Source organism: Amia ocellicauda, chromosome 10 (genome assembly GCF_036373705.1).
Source record: "Amia ocellicauda isolate fAmiCal2 chromosome 10, fAmiCal2.hap1, whole genome shotgun sequence".
Taxonomy (NCBI): Eukaryota; Metazoa; Chordata; class Actinopteri; order Amiiformes; family Amiidae; genus Amia; species Amia ocellicauda.
Window position 1 is genome coordinate 29680876 of NC_089859.1, and position 16285 is coordinate 29697160.

Here is a 16285-nt window from a genome sequence, read left to right on the forward strand (position 1 = left end):
TGTGTAGTGTGTGTAGGTCGGAGCCCCCCATTTGGAATTTGAACCATGCTGACACAGGCTTTGCACCACAGAGCTCCAACACTAGAGGATAAAATCCGCTACACCAAAAGACCAGGGCTGGTATTAAATCAAAACTTTGACCCACTCGCTATTAGAAAACTACAGAACTGTACTGTATTTTTTTTTTTTTTTTTAATAAATACAATGACATGCTTTACACAAAGGACAAACCACACACTATTAATACATGCCAACACTTTTTTTTTACCTCGTCTTCTGTGAACCTCGTCATTGGTCTCCAGTCAACCTCCCTATATTTACAGTGTCTTGCAAAAGTATTCAGTCCCTTCCTATAGTGTCCCATTTGTACTGTACTGGGTTCTTTAGATGTTTTTTTGGCAAATTCTAATCTGCTCTTCCCATTTCCTGTTTACATCTTGTGGTAAACCCTCTGTATTTACTCTGTTGAAGTCTTCCTTGATTGTTGACTTCAACACAGATACCCCTACCTCCTGGAGGGTGTTGTGAAGGGGTTTTTCTTCACCAGGGAAATAATTCTTCTGTCATTCACCACAGTTGTTTTCCGTGGTCTTCTGGGCCTTTTGGTGTTCCTGAGCTCACCAGTGTGTTCTCTCTTTTTAAGAATGCATAGTTGATTTGGCCACACTTAATGTTTTTGCTATTTCTCTGGTTTGTTTTGATTTATAAGGCAAAACTGAAGACAAATCACCCCAAGAACAAGCAGGAACTAAAGACAGCTGCAGTGCAGGCCTGGCAGAGCATCACCAGGGAAGAAATCAGATTCCTGTGTGAAACAGAGATGGAATTACAAATATTGGTTCTACATTATATCATATTTTTTAAAATCTTGTATACATGGCCGTTTAACAAAATAATCAGTCGACACTTAAGGAAAAGAGTACACACTATATATGTACACTTTAGATATAATAACGCATGGTGTGTAAAAGATTAAATTAAACATTTCAAGATAATTGAAATTACAACTTTGTCGTCATGGAATAAAATAAAACCTAAGAGAAACTGTGATCAATTACTTTTTAGTTCAGCATCTGCGTAGGAAACAATATTAAAGAATCAGTGGTCGCATAGCGCAGACTTCGGCAGTTATGCGCGGATCTGCGCTGATCCAACAAAGGGGTCCGTGAATTCTGCAGCTCTGCGCAGAACTGCGTACATCTGCGCAACTCGAACGCGAGCGCGGCCTGCGCCCTGTTGTGTCTGAGCGCAGTGCGCGGCGCGGTTCCGCACCAGGAAGTAAGTGCGCAGAGAAACGTCTCCGTATGCAACTGTCATGAAGTGAACACATGCAGATAATCATTAAGGTAAGCACATGACACCTTATTTCACATGGTTTATTTCGCAAAATGTTACATATCGGTGTGATTACAATAAAATCACGTTTAATGGGGAAACCGCATTCCCGCTGACGCTACGCATTAGTTTCACTTTCTGTTCAGCTCCACGGAGCGGTCGAGCTCTACAGTGTAAACACAGCCTGCCTGCCTGGCGGTTAGTTACTAAATACGTTATTATTCGATGAAGTATGATGTATATCTTTAAAATATGTAGTAATTGTAATATTTAGCGTTGTCTTGTTCTGGTATAAATACCAGAGACGTACTCCCTGACAGACACACAAATGCGTGCTGCTACTACGCTTCCATTGCAAACATCTCGAAAAATGTGTCCATTTGGTCATTTACACTTTATGTCATGTAAACAGGGAATTGCTGAGATAAGTTGGCCCGACATGTTTTTTCAGAGAAGTGCTGCTGCTTGGCCTGTTTAGTTTCCACGACTTGTAACTATTTGTATTCCTTTGTAACGGAGTGAACACCTGACATTTCCCCGGAATAACAATGTATTATAATAATACAGTTTTATTTGGGATCGTTAGGTATATAATTCCTTATAACCTCCTACTTATTTGTAAAAGGTTTAACTGAAATACATGTCTGCAAAGCCCAAATGCTGTACTTGGTGTTCAGGCCCTCTGTGACTGTGTGTGGTTTCGTTTTACTTCAGTGTAGTACATCCTAATCCAGTAGAGATTCATATTTCTTGATGTGTAGAATAGTGTGCATTTAAGGCTACATATGATAATAATCTGTATCATTTGTATTGTACTATAGTCATAGAGAAATTGGCTACATACTATTAAACAAGACGTGCAGTAAAGATTAAATGGCTGGGAATTACCCTGTGCCTACTGTGGTATTTAGGAGGAGAGTATTTGTGATGTAATGTGGGTTGGCTTACTAGATCCAACTTTTTGTGCCACATGCTATAAAGGCCATTAGGGCACCATTGATAAATATAAAGACAACACAACCATTTGAGCCAATTGCTTACCCTCACCTAGACAAATGCAAGGGAGGGTATGAGTATATTTTAGTATATTTTTCCAAGGTTTGCTCAGGCATATGTGACAACTATGTCAGGGAGAACAGCTGCAGATAAGATTGTCAATGTGGACATGCCTCGGAGATGAACACAAGACTAATCGGAGAGAGTCATTGAGGCAGGTTGTGCATGCATGCAACTGCCTGCAAACTGATCTAACTGGCTCCTCTGCCTTTTATCTATTGTATGGCCGCACTCCTCGATTTCCGATAGACCTAGGGTTCGGTGTCAATGAAAACAAGAAACCTAGTAGATATCCTGAATATGTTGAACCTACGGATGAGTTGGTGCATTCGATTACTGCACAGGAACCTGCTTATGGCATGTGACTCCTTGCCGGTCACTAACCCCATATCCTACATATTTCTATTCAGGCCTGATCAAGGCCTGATCACCCAGTCTAGCTTTATGTAATAGCTATTACTACTAATGGTACCTTAAAGGGATTTGAGTTGCCACTCTCTGAACTATATATACAAAGGGGTTTTTTGCAGCTTTATGGAATGGCAGGACAACAGAGCCTTGTGGGAGAAGAGTATGATATGATGTGGGTTGGGTTAATAGATCCAGACCACCACATTTTCACCTTTTTGCGCTACAGGCTATGGGTGCGTTTTGGTGGCTAAAGGTTGTAAGTATCAGGTGCTTTGGGGATGAATTGTGAGTAAGATGTCTTTGTAAATGCATATGCTCCAAAACTGGCATGGTTTAATAAAGAATAATGTGTGGTCTTGAACTATGTAGAGCTGAATTCGAAACTAATCCTTACCCCCAATTGTTTAAACTAATGTTATTCAGTGATTTCTATAGCTCACTAAATATTGTTAAACTGTTATTTCTTAATGATCAAATTTCAGAGTTTTTTGGAAAACTGATAAAACTAGAAAAAACTAATGATTATAGCTGACTGAACTTGGTTTAGAAATCAATGGAGTAACACTGAGAAGTTTACTCAGTTCAAGTATTATTTTTGAGTATTTCTGCTAACATTAAAACTGTTTAATAAGCTTTGTATGAGATGGATCTCACACTAATACAGACTGATATATATATTTTAGCTTCTATCTTCTGTATTACCTCACATCTATGGTTGTGTGCAGTTTCCCAGCTCTCTGGAGTCTAGTTCTGGGAAGCCTTCCTAAGTTTCCTTTTCTTTCCAGTATGTCAGAGACAGGTGAAGAGGAAAGGACGGTGGAGGTCTCTGGAATACCTGCTGGAGTGGAGGATGAATTTCTGGGGCTTTATTTTGAAAACAAGCGGCGCTCGGGAGGGGGGGCACTTGCTCTTCTCAACAGGAATGGCAGCTGTGCCGTACTGGTGTTTGAAGACGCAGAAGGTAAGACAGGACTATGTGGGATTCAACATGTTTTAGTGAGAAAGCATATTGGTTATTGATGATTGATTGGACTGATGATGATTATTATAATTATTAATGTTAGTAGTAATTGAAAGTTGTCATGCTAGTGGTATTTAGTATATACAAAGTAAAACCATAAGTATTGTTTTCTTGGTATAAACATTACTACATTAAAATAAAATAAAAATACTTTGTTGTGGATAGAAGATAACATAATATAGCTATATGTTGTTATGTGACAGTAAATAATACTGTGATATATAACACACACACACACACACACACACAGTATTTTGTATGGTCATATAATAACAACAACACAAGTAATATTAATCACTAGGGCCAGTGATTTCCAGCAAAGAAAATAAAGACTTTTCAGATTTCCAAATTTTGGAAATACATTTTAATAATAGTTATGGTGTTATGATGCAATAACAGACACCTACAAATTGTATAGGGCAAACTCGAAAGCATGTTTATGTTCTTGTCTCTGACTGATGTAACACACCCAGTTATAGACAAATATTAAAGCACTGTTTCTCAGCAACACAAAAGCAACAAAATATATTATACTTTTATGTTTCAATAACGAATACATGGTAGCCTACATAACAATGTTTACACTTTTTAAACTGCGTTTTTGAAAATAAAATGGAGCTATATGACAAAAAGCTATAGCAGTTCAATCTTGGATTATCAACTTAAACAATGTCAATCATAAAAATAAACTGAACAAAACTTTCACCATAACCTGTACTTACCTGTGTAAATTGGAAGTTGTAAAATGTATTATATTTTGAATTGCTTTTGTGGAAGAACAATCAGGTTGGAATGTTCGTTGCAATGCCTTTATTTCACGCAGCGTGGAGAACAGCAGTGAATCAAGAAGATCCCAAAGCTGCTCTGCTTCAATGTTAAAAGCCAGAGCTTTTTATACACAGAAAACAAAGATCTGGTTACAAGTACAGTTACAATTAAAAGCTTGCTAAGCAGAATATATTATTAAAGGACAGAGTCCATGGGTCAATACAAGGACTAAGGAGCAGACACTGAAATCATACTGTTTGTCATCTTCTCCAAGATGCTCATCAAAAATAACAAACTTAACCTTATCTTTCTTAAGTATACATGAAGTAAACCATTTGTAAGGGGAATTTCTAACTTTACTTCCACACTTTGTATAATGTAAATTTGAATTTGTAATGTTTAATGCCTTGTACTTAACTATATTCTTGCACTTTGTATTGCACTTATGTTGTAAGTCGTCCTGGATATGGGTGTCTGCCAAGAAATAATAATTATAATAATAACACTTAATATTGATTTCTGAACTTGGAGTGGTCTCTTAATTGTTTCCAGCACTGTATGTATGTCAATATTTTAATATTAATGGAAATGTTTACAACACATTAAAACAAATTTGGGAGTACATCGTCATGCTTTGCATTAACATACAGTAACGCTGTGGGGTTAGCACTTGCCCAAGTTTGAAGAGACTGCGTTTAGCATCGACTGAATTGCACGGTATCGCCAAAACAACTCAAGCAATTTGGCTTAATTTTGTCAAACGCTTCTCCATTGTGTTCCAAAAAGTGTATACGGACATGTCATTGTTACTGGGAAGTTCCTTTACAATGTTCACATAAACGGCCCACTCAGCATCAGGTACTGAGCTCAGCAGTGGGATACTCTGCTCATAGTCAGTGAAGTTGTGGGAGAGCACGGGAAATTGATTAGGATCTAAGATTCGGACATCGTGGAAAAATCCGTAAGCTGACTGTTTCTGTTTGTACGTATCCCTGCAGTTTCTCTGCAAATTTTTTGAAAACCTGTCGTTTCAGACCATCTGTGTTCTTTGTGTTGAAGTGTTGCCAATAGAACAGATGCAATGTTGTACACCTCTGTTGGCAATGTAGACTGTGATTCAAATTTAAGTAATGTCTTAATAAGTGGCATTGCTTCTGTTTGAATGAAATTTAAATCTGCCCCAAGCGATTAATGTAAAACATTTAGTTCCTCTAAGACAGCAATTCCACTCTTTCTCCTCCACTTCAGTTTCCCTAGCAGCGAACCCCTTGCAGTTTTCCGCACACTGGCAGTGATACTCTTTAAACCAACTATTCCACCTCATTACACCAGCTACTGGTGGTAATGTGGGGCTTTCAAATGCGACCCTGGAGGATGTTTGGTGTGGTCCCCCAAAAGCCAACCTTCAACCACCCTTATCTGAAACTTTACTATATTTTTACTCTTTATGGCAATTTTCTGTTACAAATTGCACATGTAATTTGTGGGGAAATAATAAAACAATTAATTCCCTAACAGAAATGTATAGGAAATACAATTGGTGGTTCATTTTCTATGGTGGCCCCCCATCCCATGCAACCTTGGGAAATTGGCCCTTTATCGATAGATATTGGGAACCCCTGCTTTAAATGGTGTTCAAAAATCATATAGAAGAAAGACATTCAAGGCTTAGGCAAATGGAAGATCTATTTATATTTCTTCTGATACAGCACTTTTCTTTTTCCTCTGAAATATATTGAATCAGAAGACCTTATAAATACATTTTTTTTTAAAGCACATGTTGTCTTTTATTTTAAATTTGATTTGTTTTGCATCTTTAGACATCCAGGGTAACAGTCTCCTTTTCAATTTTTTAAAGTAGTGCTAAAGTAAAGCACCTCATATCTTTAATCAGTCTTCATTTGTCTATACTCTTTGTCATCACAATGTAATCACTTTTGTTTCCTGACAGTTGCTCAAAGGGTCCTGTCTCAAGAAACACACATCCTACAAAATGCTAAACTCACTGTTCGGAGACCAGCACCAAAAGACCCTGGGAAATTGCTGCTCAGAAGAATTAATCCCCACACCAGCATGGAAATCCTGGAACTTTATGTGGAGAATGTGACCGGAATGGACAGTGAAGACTACACCATATATCCAGGGCCTGCCGGAGACCTGGCTCTCATACAGTTTCATCAGCCACTCTCTGAAACAGGTTACACAACCTCTTAATTTAACCTTATTCTCCTCTTTTAGGTGTAATGTGTATATACACTACTGTTCAAAAGTTTGGGGTCACTTAGAAATTTCATTGTTTTCCATGAAAACATACATGAAATGAGTTTGAATAGGAAATATAGTAAAATGAATAGGAAATATAGTCATTGACAAGGTAAGACAATGATTTTTAATTGAAATAATAATTTTGTCCTTACGACTTTGCTTTCGTCAAAGAATCCTCCATTTGCAGCAATTACAGCCTTGCAGACCTTGGCATTCTAGTTGTCTATATGTTGAGGTAATCTGAAGAGATTTCACCCCATGCTTCCTGAAGCACCTCCCACAAGTTGGATTGGCTTTGATGGGCACTTCTTACGTACCATATGGTAAAGCTGCTCCCACAACAGCTCAATATGGTTGAGATCCAGTGACTGTGCTGGCCACTCCATTATAGACAGAATACCAGCTGACTGCTTCTTCCCTAAATAGTTCTTGTATAGTTTGGAGCTGTTCTTTGGGTCATTGTCCTGTTGTAGGAGGAAATTGGCTCCAATCAAGCGCCGTCCACAGGGTATGGCATGGCGTTGCAAAATGGAGTGATAGTCTTCCTTCTTCAAGATCCCTTTTACCCTTTACAAATCTCCCACTTTACCACCACCAAAGCACCCCCAGACCATCACACTGCCTCCACCATGCTTGACAGATGGCATCAAGCACTCCTCCAGCATCTTTTCATTTGGTCTGTGTCTCACGAATGTTCTTCTTTGTGATCCGAACACCTCAAACTTAGATTCGTCTGTCCATAACACTATTTTCCAATCTTCCTCTGTCCAGTGTCTGTGTTCCTTTGCCCATCTTAATCTTTTCTTTTTATTGGTCAGTCTGAGATATGGCTTTTTCTTTGCAACTCTGCCTAGAAGGCCAGCATCCCGGAGTCGCCTCCTTACTGTTGACACTGAGACTGGTGTTTTGCAGGTACTATTTAATGAAGCTGCCAGTTGAGGACCTGTGAGGCGTCTGTTTCTCAAACTAGACACTCTAATGTATTTGTCCTCTTGCTCAGTTGTGCACCGGGGCCTCCCACTCCTCTTTCTATTCTGGTTACAGCCAGTTTGCGCTGTTCTGTGAAGGGGGTAGTACACAGCATTGTGCAAGAATAGACTGACGAGTTTCAGAAGAAAGTTCTTTGTTTCTGGCCATTTAAAGCCTGTAATCGAACCCACAATGACTGATGCTCCAGATACTCAACTAGTCTAAAGAAGGCCAGTTTTATTTCTGCTTTAATCAGCACAACAGTTTTAAGCTGTGCTAACATAATTGCAATAGGGTTTTCTAATGATCAGTTAGCCTTTTAAAATTATAAACTTGGATTAGCAAACACAACGTGCCATTGGAACACAGGACTGATGGTTGCTGATAATGGGCCTCTGTATGCCTATGTAGATATTCCATTACAAATCAGCCGTTTCCAGCTACAGTAGTCATTTACAACATTAACAATGTCTACACTGTATTTCTGATCAATTCGATGTTATTTTAATGGACAAAAAAATGCTTTTCTTTCGAAAACAAGGACATTTCTAAGTGACCCCAAACTTTTGAACGGTAGTGTATATTGTGCAATAACACACATTCTTCTTACCTTTTGATTTTTGCATCTCAGAATTTAAAAACTTGTCTGAGAAGATCAACAAAAAGCTGTTGGATGGAGCCAGAATTATTCCCGAGCAGATCGTACGAACAGACACTGTTTTAGTCGAAAACCTGCGCCCTACCACCACTGAAGATATGCTCACACTGTACTTTGAGAATAAGCGTGGAGGAGGAGAAGAGGTGAAGGACGTGAGTTTGCAGGTGGGGGGGAAGGCCATGGTCTCCTTTGAGAACTATGAAGGTGAGATTTCAAGACTGGTTCATTGATTTTAAAAATATTATTTTATACTTGAAATCAGTGGCACTGATCTGTCATTGAGTCAGCTTGAGTTGCAAAAACTTGATTTGAATGAAAGACCATTTAAAAATGTGCCTAAAGCACTAATATGACTTTAGTTTCTCTCCTAAAATGAAAGTTATTACAATTTAAGTCTCCTCTATTTAAAAGAGAGTGATTAAAATATGATCAGTATGTGGGAGGCCTTAAAAAGGGTTACAGTCAGTCATTTGGAACATAGCATCACAAAATCAGCTTGTTTTCTTTTTTCCACAGCTGTGGACCGCATTATCAAGAGATCCCACAAACTGGATGGGAGCTTATTAGAAATCCAACCTTATTTTGACTTCCTGCAACCTAAGGAAAGTCCATCATCCCCATGTTCTGTGAATGGCAAAGTGGAGGCAAATGGAGATGCCATTATTCACCCTGACAGCTCAGAACACATACAGATAGACAGTTCTGAGCCAGTACAACCTAGTACTCTGAGCACACTGCCCGCTAAACCTGCAGAGACCCTACGCACCAGTATACCGGACACTGAGTTAGCTGAACCAGCTCAGGTGAAACATGAAGACAGTCCCCAACTCCACTCCAGCAGCATATCCCTGCCTGACCCCCTGAAACTCAGTCTGTTACAGAGCAGCAGCCTCCTTCAGGATCTTCAAGCGAGACACCAGAACCTACAAATGTACATTGCTGACAATGCTGTTAAGATCTCTGGGCCCAGCCAGCTGGAAATTGAACAGATAAAAAATCACATCTTGGAGTTCTTCAGTGCTATCGCGCAGGCTCATTTACCGTTTGATGCTGAAAAGGCCATTTTCCTTTCCAAGGTGGAGGTTCAGGAGAAACTACTGGAGATGTTGAAGAAGGAGAGGATTTTAGCCATGTACACTGTGTCAGAATGCGTGGTCACCGTCATCTCGTTGTCCCTGGACATGGTTAAGCAGGCCTGCAGCTTGATAAAGACTTTGATATGTGATTTCACCATACCCATCTCTCCAGAATATGAGTGCATGCTGTACTCAAAGGAATGGTCCGGCTTCTTGTCCTCGTTGGGGTTCTGTTCTGCGAAAGTGTCGGACAGAGGAGATCAGATCGAAGTGATGACTCTGAGGGAAATGGAAGAAGACAAACAAAGCAAAATCGTGGAGTTCCTCAGCACTCCGATTCAGGTGGAGTCGGTGATCACTATGGAGCCTGGGATGCTCAAATACATCCAGACTCACTGTCACACCCTTCTGGCAGACATGGATCAAGTCTCCATATTTCCGCTGGAAGCTGAGGATGTCACGGGATTAAGAGTATGCTTTCCTTTTTGTTTTTCATCTGGACTGTGTTATTTCAAAGAGCAGGGTCTGATCCATTTGTTGTGTTTGTTGTAAGTGAAATTCAATGCTAATAGTCTGAGCGCACAAGCAAGCTGACGTGTCCTAAGAATGATCACAGTAATTTAAGGCTAAGCTGGGTATGATGAACTATTTTAGGTATAGGATAGCTATACCATCTTATGCACATTTTATTAATATTAATCATCGCAATCATTATAATGAACCTGTTCCAATCTATTTCCAGCTACATGGAAACGCAAATGCCTGCCAGATCGCAGATGAGTTGCTGCGTAGTGTGGTGTCTTCAGTCTGTACCAGAACAATCACCCTGCAACGCCCCGGAGTGGCTCGCTTCCTTGTGCAGGAGGAGGGAACGAGCATCCTGCATGAGATACAGACCAAATTCCAGGTCTTCATCAGCCTGGAGAGGATCCACTGGGTACCCTTGGAAGCTGAGGTAAGGGCTTGCTTTCAATAATTAAGAATGGTAGTTGAGTAGATTACATCATTAGTGACAGACACTGAAAGACCTGGGCATGATGTCTGATTGAGGAGTAGATTCCTGTTTTTTTGCACTTGGTGGATTGTTCCCCTTTTCCCCACCATTGTATTGACTAAGCAAGGAGATAGAGAGATCATCTTTTTTCTGACTAATATAAAGTGAGACGAAATTCACAGACATTTTCAAGTTCTTTTGATTTTTAAGATGTCATTAAGTTTGAATGTTTTAGGTGTTATTTATGCATGTATTCTCTGACAGGGGAGAAAGTATAAAGGTAGACTTGTATTTATTTAAAATTGTGCTTTATTTTCCACAGAATATATTTTTGGCTGCGAGGAAATACATACCGCAGCCAAACTTAAAAAGATTTGTTTCTGAAGACAATGGAGATGCTGCTCAGCCACTGATCCAAACGACTATTAGCACAGATGTGCAAATCAATGATCTTAATAGGCCTGAGAAGGGTAAATATAAAGCTGTTTTCCTAATTGGGTAAAGTGTGGATTTCATGTTTACTATATATATTATAGATACATGTATTTATTTATTTCTCTTGATTTGAGGGGTTTCAAAACAGATACTTATTTATGACACACTATGAGCTCTCATAGTTAAAACCGATGTTACTAACTGTTGATGGTAAATATGATCAGATAAAAGCAACTGTGTGAAATCTGTCATTTTTTAAATGATGAAAGGTTATAGATTTTTTTCATTTGCAATAGTGATATTCAGTCAGACGAATGTTTAATTGCAGCTGCAGTCTTCTCATTGTAATTAAATTGAGTTGTATGCATGGAAAGAATCCTGATCAATTGTTGTTTTCATGCAGGTCTTTTAGATGAGGCAAAGCGACTTGTATCATTTATTGATGAGCCTTCAAAGGCGTTGGCAGCTCCATCTAGTTTAACTTCTAGAGGAATACAGGACATTGACTTGGATGGAGACCTTTACACTGACCAGCCTGATATCATCTCATCTGATGATGAGGAAAATGTGGAAGAGAGCAATGTTATATTCATGGAGGAGACGCCACGGCTTGCTCCTGAAGGACAGGACCAGGAAGGGCTTGTAACAGAAGACCAGGAACTGAACATTGCTAGGCAGCTTTCTCTGGAGTCTGCCAAAATTGCTGGGAACCTTGAAGAGGATGCCATGCTTTCACTGGCCATACAGTTCTCAATGGAAAGCAAGAGTAAGCCAGTGGAAGCAGAGGATGAACTGCAGAAAGCTTTGGCACTTTCCATGAAAATGCATGAGCAAGACCTGGGTCCCACAGATCCAGGCCTTGACAAAGCCATGTATGCTTCCCTGCAGGATGCCATCCAATCTGCCCACACTGCACAGATACTGGTTTATGCTGGCTATACCAGCGACCTCATCAGAGTAGACATCGCCTTGGGGAAAAAGGTGGGGTTGAGGCAGTGTGAGGAGAAAGTTCAACACAAGTGCCTGTTGAATTTGTCAGATTTCCACAGGAAGTGTGTGGACATCATACAGAGAAAGCATGCCGTGGACATTCAAATTGAAGGAAACACAGCCACAATAAAGGGATTTAAGGACTTTGTTTCCGAGGCAGTCCCCAACATGAAAAAGTTAATAAAGAGAATTTCTGGCTCAGTGAGTGACTCTGAAATTGTGCGGAGCATTCAGTGGGTCTGGAACAATGGGAAGTCCCAGTCGATTCCTTATCCTCCTGAAGCTATTGTTTTCATCGAGAATGCCTATAAAATGAGGGAGAAAAAGATCGATGTAGTGTTTGATAATCAGCCGTATACCATTGACTTTGAAAAGATGGTGGAATTCAGCATTGCCTCTGGAAAGTCGGTACCTATTGCAAGGCAGTTACTGAGGAACCTGGACTTGTATACAGATCTACCAGGTAACATAGATACCAAAAATAAGTACATTTGAGTTGTCAAAATATATTACTATGTTCCATAAATTAAACCGGAATCAATAACTGAAATCAACACTGACTTAAGTTGCCTCAGCAGACTGAGAGTATTGCATGGGCTGGGATATGGCTTAGACTGGATGCTGTTTTATGCACGTACAATAAACATTTCAGGAAAATTGTAATATGGGACAATAAATACAAAATCTAATCAAACCCATAACACAGATTCTGCCATTCAATACAGGTAATTCAGTAGTTGTATAGGTTTGCATTACAGAATTACAATTAAAATGTGTCTTTCTGAAGTTATTCTCTATAATTTGTATACGTATGTACCTATGATTATTTCTCTATAATGTACAATATTACATTTTTTGACAGAGGAGATGAATAGTTTATCAAGCTTACCTGACTCAATGATAGTCAGTGAGGAAACTGATGAATACCAAGAAGTTGTCAAGGACTTCTATGACACCATTAGAGAATACCACAGCAAAATAAAGATTGTAAAGGTAAGGGCTACGGATTATGCTGTCAGTTTTAATTTCAAGATGAAAAATGAAATTGCCCCGTTTCAAGTTCTGCTCAGTTCAGGGGCCAATTCAGTTTGCGAACTTTGTTAATTGTCTTAGTTAATTGTAGAAGTATATGGCAGGCTTTAAACATTATTTATTTCACAGGTTGAGAAGCTTGTGAATGCTTTGCTGTATAATCAGTATAAGCTCAAAAAAGCCAGCATGCTGCAAAGTGCTACAGATCCCGAGGTTGAGAGGACTCTGTATCACGGCACGAGCGGGCACAGCGTGAAAGAGATCTGTATTCATGGATTCAACAGGAGCTTTTGTGGAAAGAATGGTACGAGTCTTTAAAAATACCATGTTTTTGCACTGAAATATATACACTCGTTGGTATCTTCAATTTTTTGTTTGGAGAAGAACATAAACGAGTATTCTAATTTGACAGTCAAATCTGCAAATTTCACAGACATTACCTTTTGCTCTTTTTTATACTTGTAAGTGTATACACATAAGTATGGATTCAAAATATTAAGCTGCAGTTATAACTGTCTTGTTTTTATTTGTTTCTTACAGCAACTGTGTATGGTCAGGGTGTCTACTTTGCTGTAAACTCAGCGTTGTCTGTCCAGGACCAGTACTCTCCTCCTGATGCTGAGGGCCATAAATATGTGTTTGTGGCGAAGGTGTTGACTGGGGACTATACCAAGGGCAGGCATGAGATGAAGACAGCCCCACTGAAAGAGGGCACTGACATCCCACTTCGATACCATAGCGTGGTGGACGTCACAGACTCACCCAGCTTATTTGTTATCTTCAACGACACACAAGCCTATCCGGAATACCTTATTACTTGTAAAAAATTCCATGGTTAAGAAACAGCATGTGGGATCCAACACACCACATTCACTTAAGTTTGATTGTTTTTTCCGTCATCCTGCTATTTAAGTTTAAAATGCTAAAATAATATAATTCATTTTTATATCGCATCTTTTCTGTACATCTGGTACAGAAATCTGTCATTTTTGATTACTAAGTATGAAGTAAGTGGGGGTAAAGAAAGTATTTAAAATATTTGATTTACTGTGGTAGCTGAGCCCATGTAATTGTTTAATAGCAATGCATCATGTTTTCTTATTTAGCAGTATCAGCTGTCTTTTTCTATATAAATATGTTCCTATATTAAACATACATAATACTATGTGTGCGTATGTGTGCTTTTACAGTAATATAGATCTCACTGCTTCACAGGAAGAATTTGTTTTAATCGCTAAGATGAAAGTTTGAATTCATTTGCAAAAAATGTTCATCATTTCTTATTCAACAACAGTCAAAACTGGGTTAAACTGAGTACCAATGCTTGAGTCATCTAGTTAAAAATAACTGTCATACTGATGTAATTTTAGATGAACACTCACTATTTTGCTGCATTTTATCATTCAAGTTTAATAAGGTCTTAATATGGTCATAACATACTGAAATTAATTCTGTAATACTGTACAGACAAATCAGCTATGGTTTCTGGATGTGCAAAATAGATGCCTTTTTTTTCAAATACAGAAAAATACTGATCATACTGCCATATGGAGCTGTATTACCGTCTACCGTTTCACGTGTTTGCCAGGCATGACAGCAGGAGCTTTGAATCGTTGCAAGTCAATTACTACTGAAGAGCACTGAATGCGTGGTGACAGCCTTAAACTATAATGCATCAAATACCACAGCACATTATTTTATTTTGGAGTATATATTTTGATAGATAATTGCACAACAATTCTTCTTGAAATGGTGTCAGTTTATTTCCATCTGGTTAGATCTAATTGCAAAGCATCCTCTCTGTGTAACACAAACCAATATTGTCCTCTGCTTTCTTGCTTGTTATTTTGAAAAGCTTTCACCAGGAGTGTCAGACTGCCAGGTTTTCTAGTGAAATATTAGAAATTAAATCTTTGCTACTTTAACCTGTTTTTTTTTTTTTCTGACTTCTGGATTGCTACCGTTGGTTATCCTGAATTGATATTTGTTCATTATTTTATTAAAATAAAATTATTTTGATGATGAATTGTCTGATGAGAGTAAATGTCTTTTATAGGCATAACATTATTATTATTATTATTATTGTTATTATTATTATTTCTTAATAGACACCCTTATCTAGGGCGAACTAGCACCCCCACATCTGGAATTTAACCCACAATGTCGGACTTGCAATGCTAATCCTTAACCACTATGCCAATGGAGATAACTAATATATATATTTCTTGCTTGTTTTACTAGTTCATTTATTACCCCTTCAAACCGTGTCTTTAATACACTACATGGCCAGAAATATGTGGACACCGGCTCATTGAACATCTCATTCCAAAATCATGGGCATTAATACGGAGTTTAACAGCCTCCACTCCTCTGGGAAGGCTTTCCACTAGATGTTGCAACAGTGCTGTGGCGATTTGCTTCCATTCAGCCACAAGAGCATTAGTGAGGTCGGGCACGGATGTTGGGCGATTAGGCCTGGCTCGCAGTCTGCGTTCCACTTTATACCAAAGGTGTCAGATGGGGTTGAGGTCAGGGCTCTGTGTAGGTCAGTCAAGTTCTTCCACACTGATCGCGACAAACCATTTCTGTATGGGCCTCGCTTTGTGGCATTTTCATTCTGAATCAGGAAATGGCCTTCCCCAAACTGTTGCCACAAAGTTGGCAAGCCCAGACCATTATAACTCCTCCACCAAACTTTACAGCTGGCACTATGCATTTGTGCAGGTAGCGTTCTCCTGGCATCTGCCAAACCCAGATTTGTCTGTTGGACTACCAGAAGGTGAAGCATGATTCGTCATTCCACAGAGAACACATTTCCACTGCTCCCGAGTCCAATGGCGGCAAGCTTTACACCACTCCAGTAGGGCTGGGCGATATGGCCAGAATACAATATCGCGGTATTTTCCACATTCTTTACGGTATTTTTAAATGGCAATTTTATGCTGTTCATAAAGCAAAAATAATAGGACACAACTGACATTGAATTGCGTTTCCTGTTCTGTGTCAGTTGTCTTGAAACCAAATAATGTCCACCCTATCCACGACGCACCTTTATTCGGGACAGATTCACTGGGGTCACTTTGCTGTGACGTTGCAGCCGCACTGCTCTCCCCCTCTCGTCTTCGTTGGTTGCGCATTGATCACGTCTGTTTGATCATGTCAACACGCAATACACATGGAAGTTATTTTCGATATTTGGCTGAGGCGCATTCATTGCAGAACTCGGGTCGCGTTCGAGAAGCGCAGCTCTGCGCAGATTCACACATGCGCGTTAC

At 39.3% G+C, this 16285-nt stretch overlaps 1 protein-coding gene across 1 annotated transcript; it reads left to right on the forward strand.

Moving 5' to 3' along the window:
* Nucleotides 1–1221: 1221 nt before the first annotated feature.
* parp10 (poly(ADP-ribose) polymerase family member 10) lies at nt 1222–15036 on the forward strand. The gene is made up of 11 exons (XM_066715853.1): nt 1222–1346; nt 3588–3763; nt 6543–6788; nt 8457–8687; nt 9000–10030; nt 10302–10514; nt 10876–11023; nt 11392–12441; nt 12841–12971; nt 13140–13314; nt 13551–15036. Exons 2-11 carry the CDS (start codon nt 3589–3591, stop codon nt 13847–13849), a joined length of 3699 nt encoding a protein of 1232 aa, XP_066571950.1. The 5' UTR covers nt 1222–1346; nt 3588; the 3' UTR covers nt 13850–15036.
* The last annotated feature ends 1249 nt before the right edge of the window (nt 15037–16285 follow it).

Bases quoted from the DNA above. Each gene is read 5' to 3' on its own strand.
- parp10 (XM_066715853.1), top strand. From the start codon at position 3,589: ATGTCAGAGACAGGTGAAGAGGAAAGGACGGTGGAGGTCTCTGGAATA. The intron at 3,764-6,542 runs GTAAGACAGGAC...GTTTCCTGACAG, and splicing joins GGTGTTTGAAGACGCAGAAG to TTGCTCAAAGGGTCCTGTCT. The intron at 12,972-13,139 runs GTAAGGGCTACG...TTTATTTCACAG, and splicing joins GCAAAATAAAGATTGTAAAG to GTTGAGAAGCTTGTGAATGC.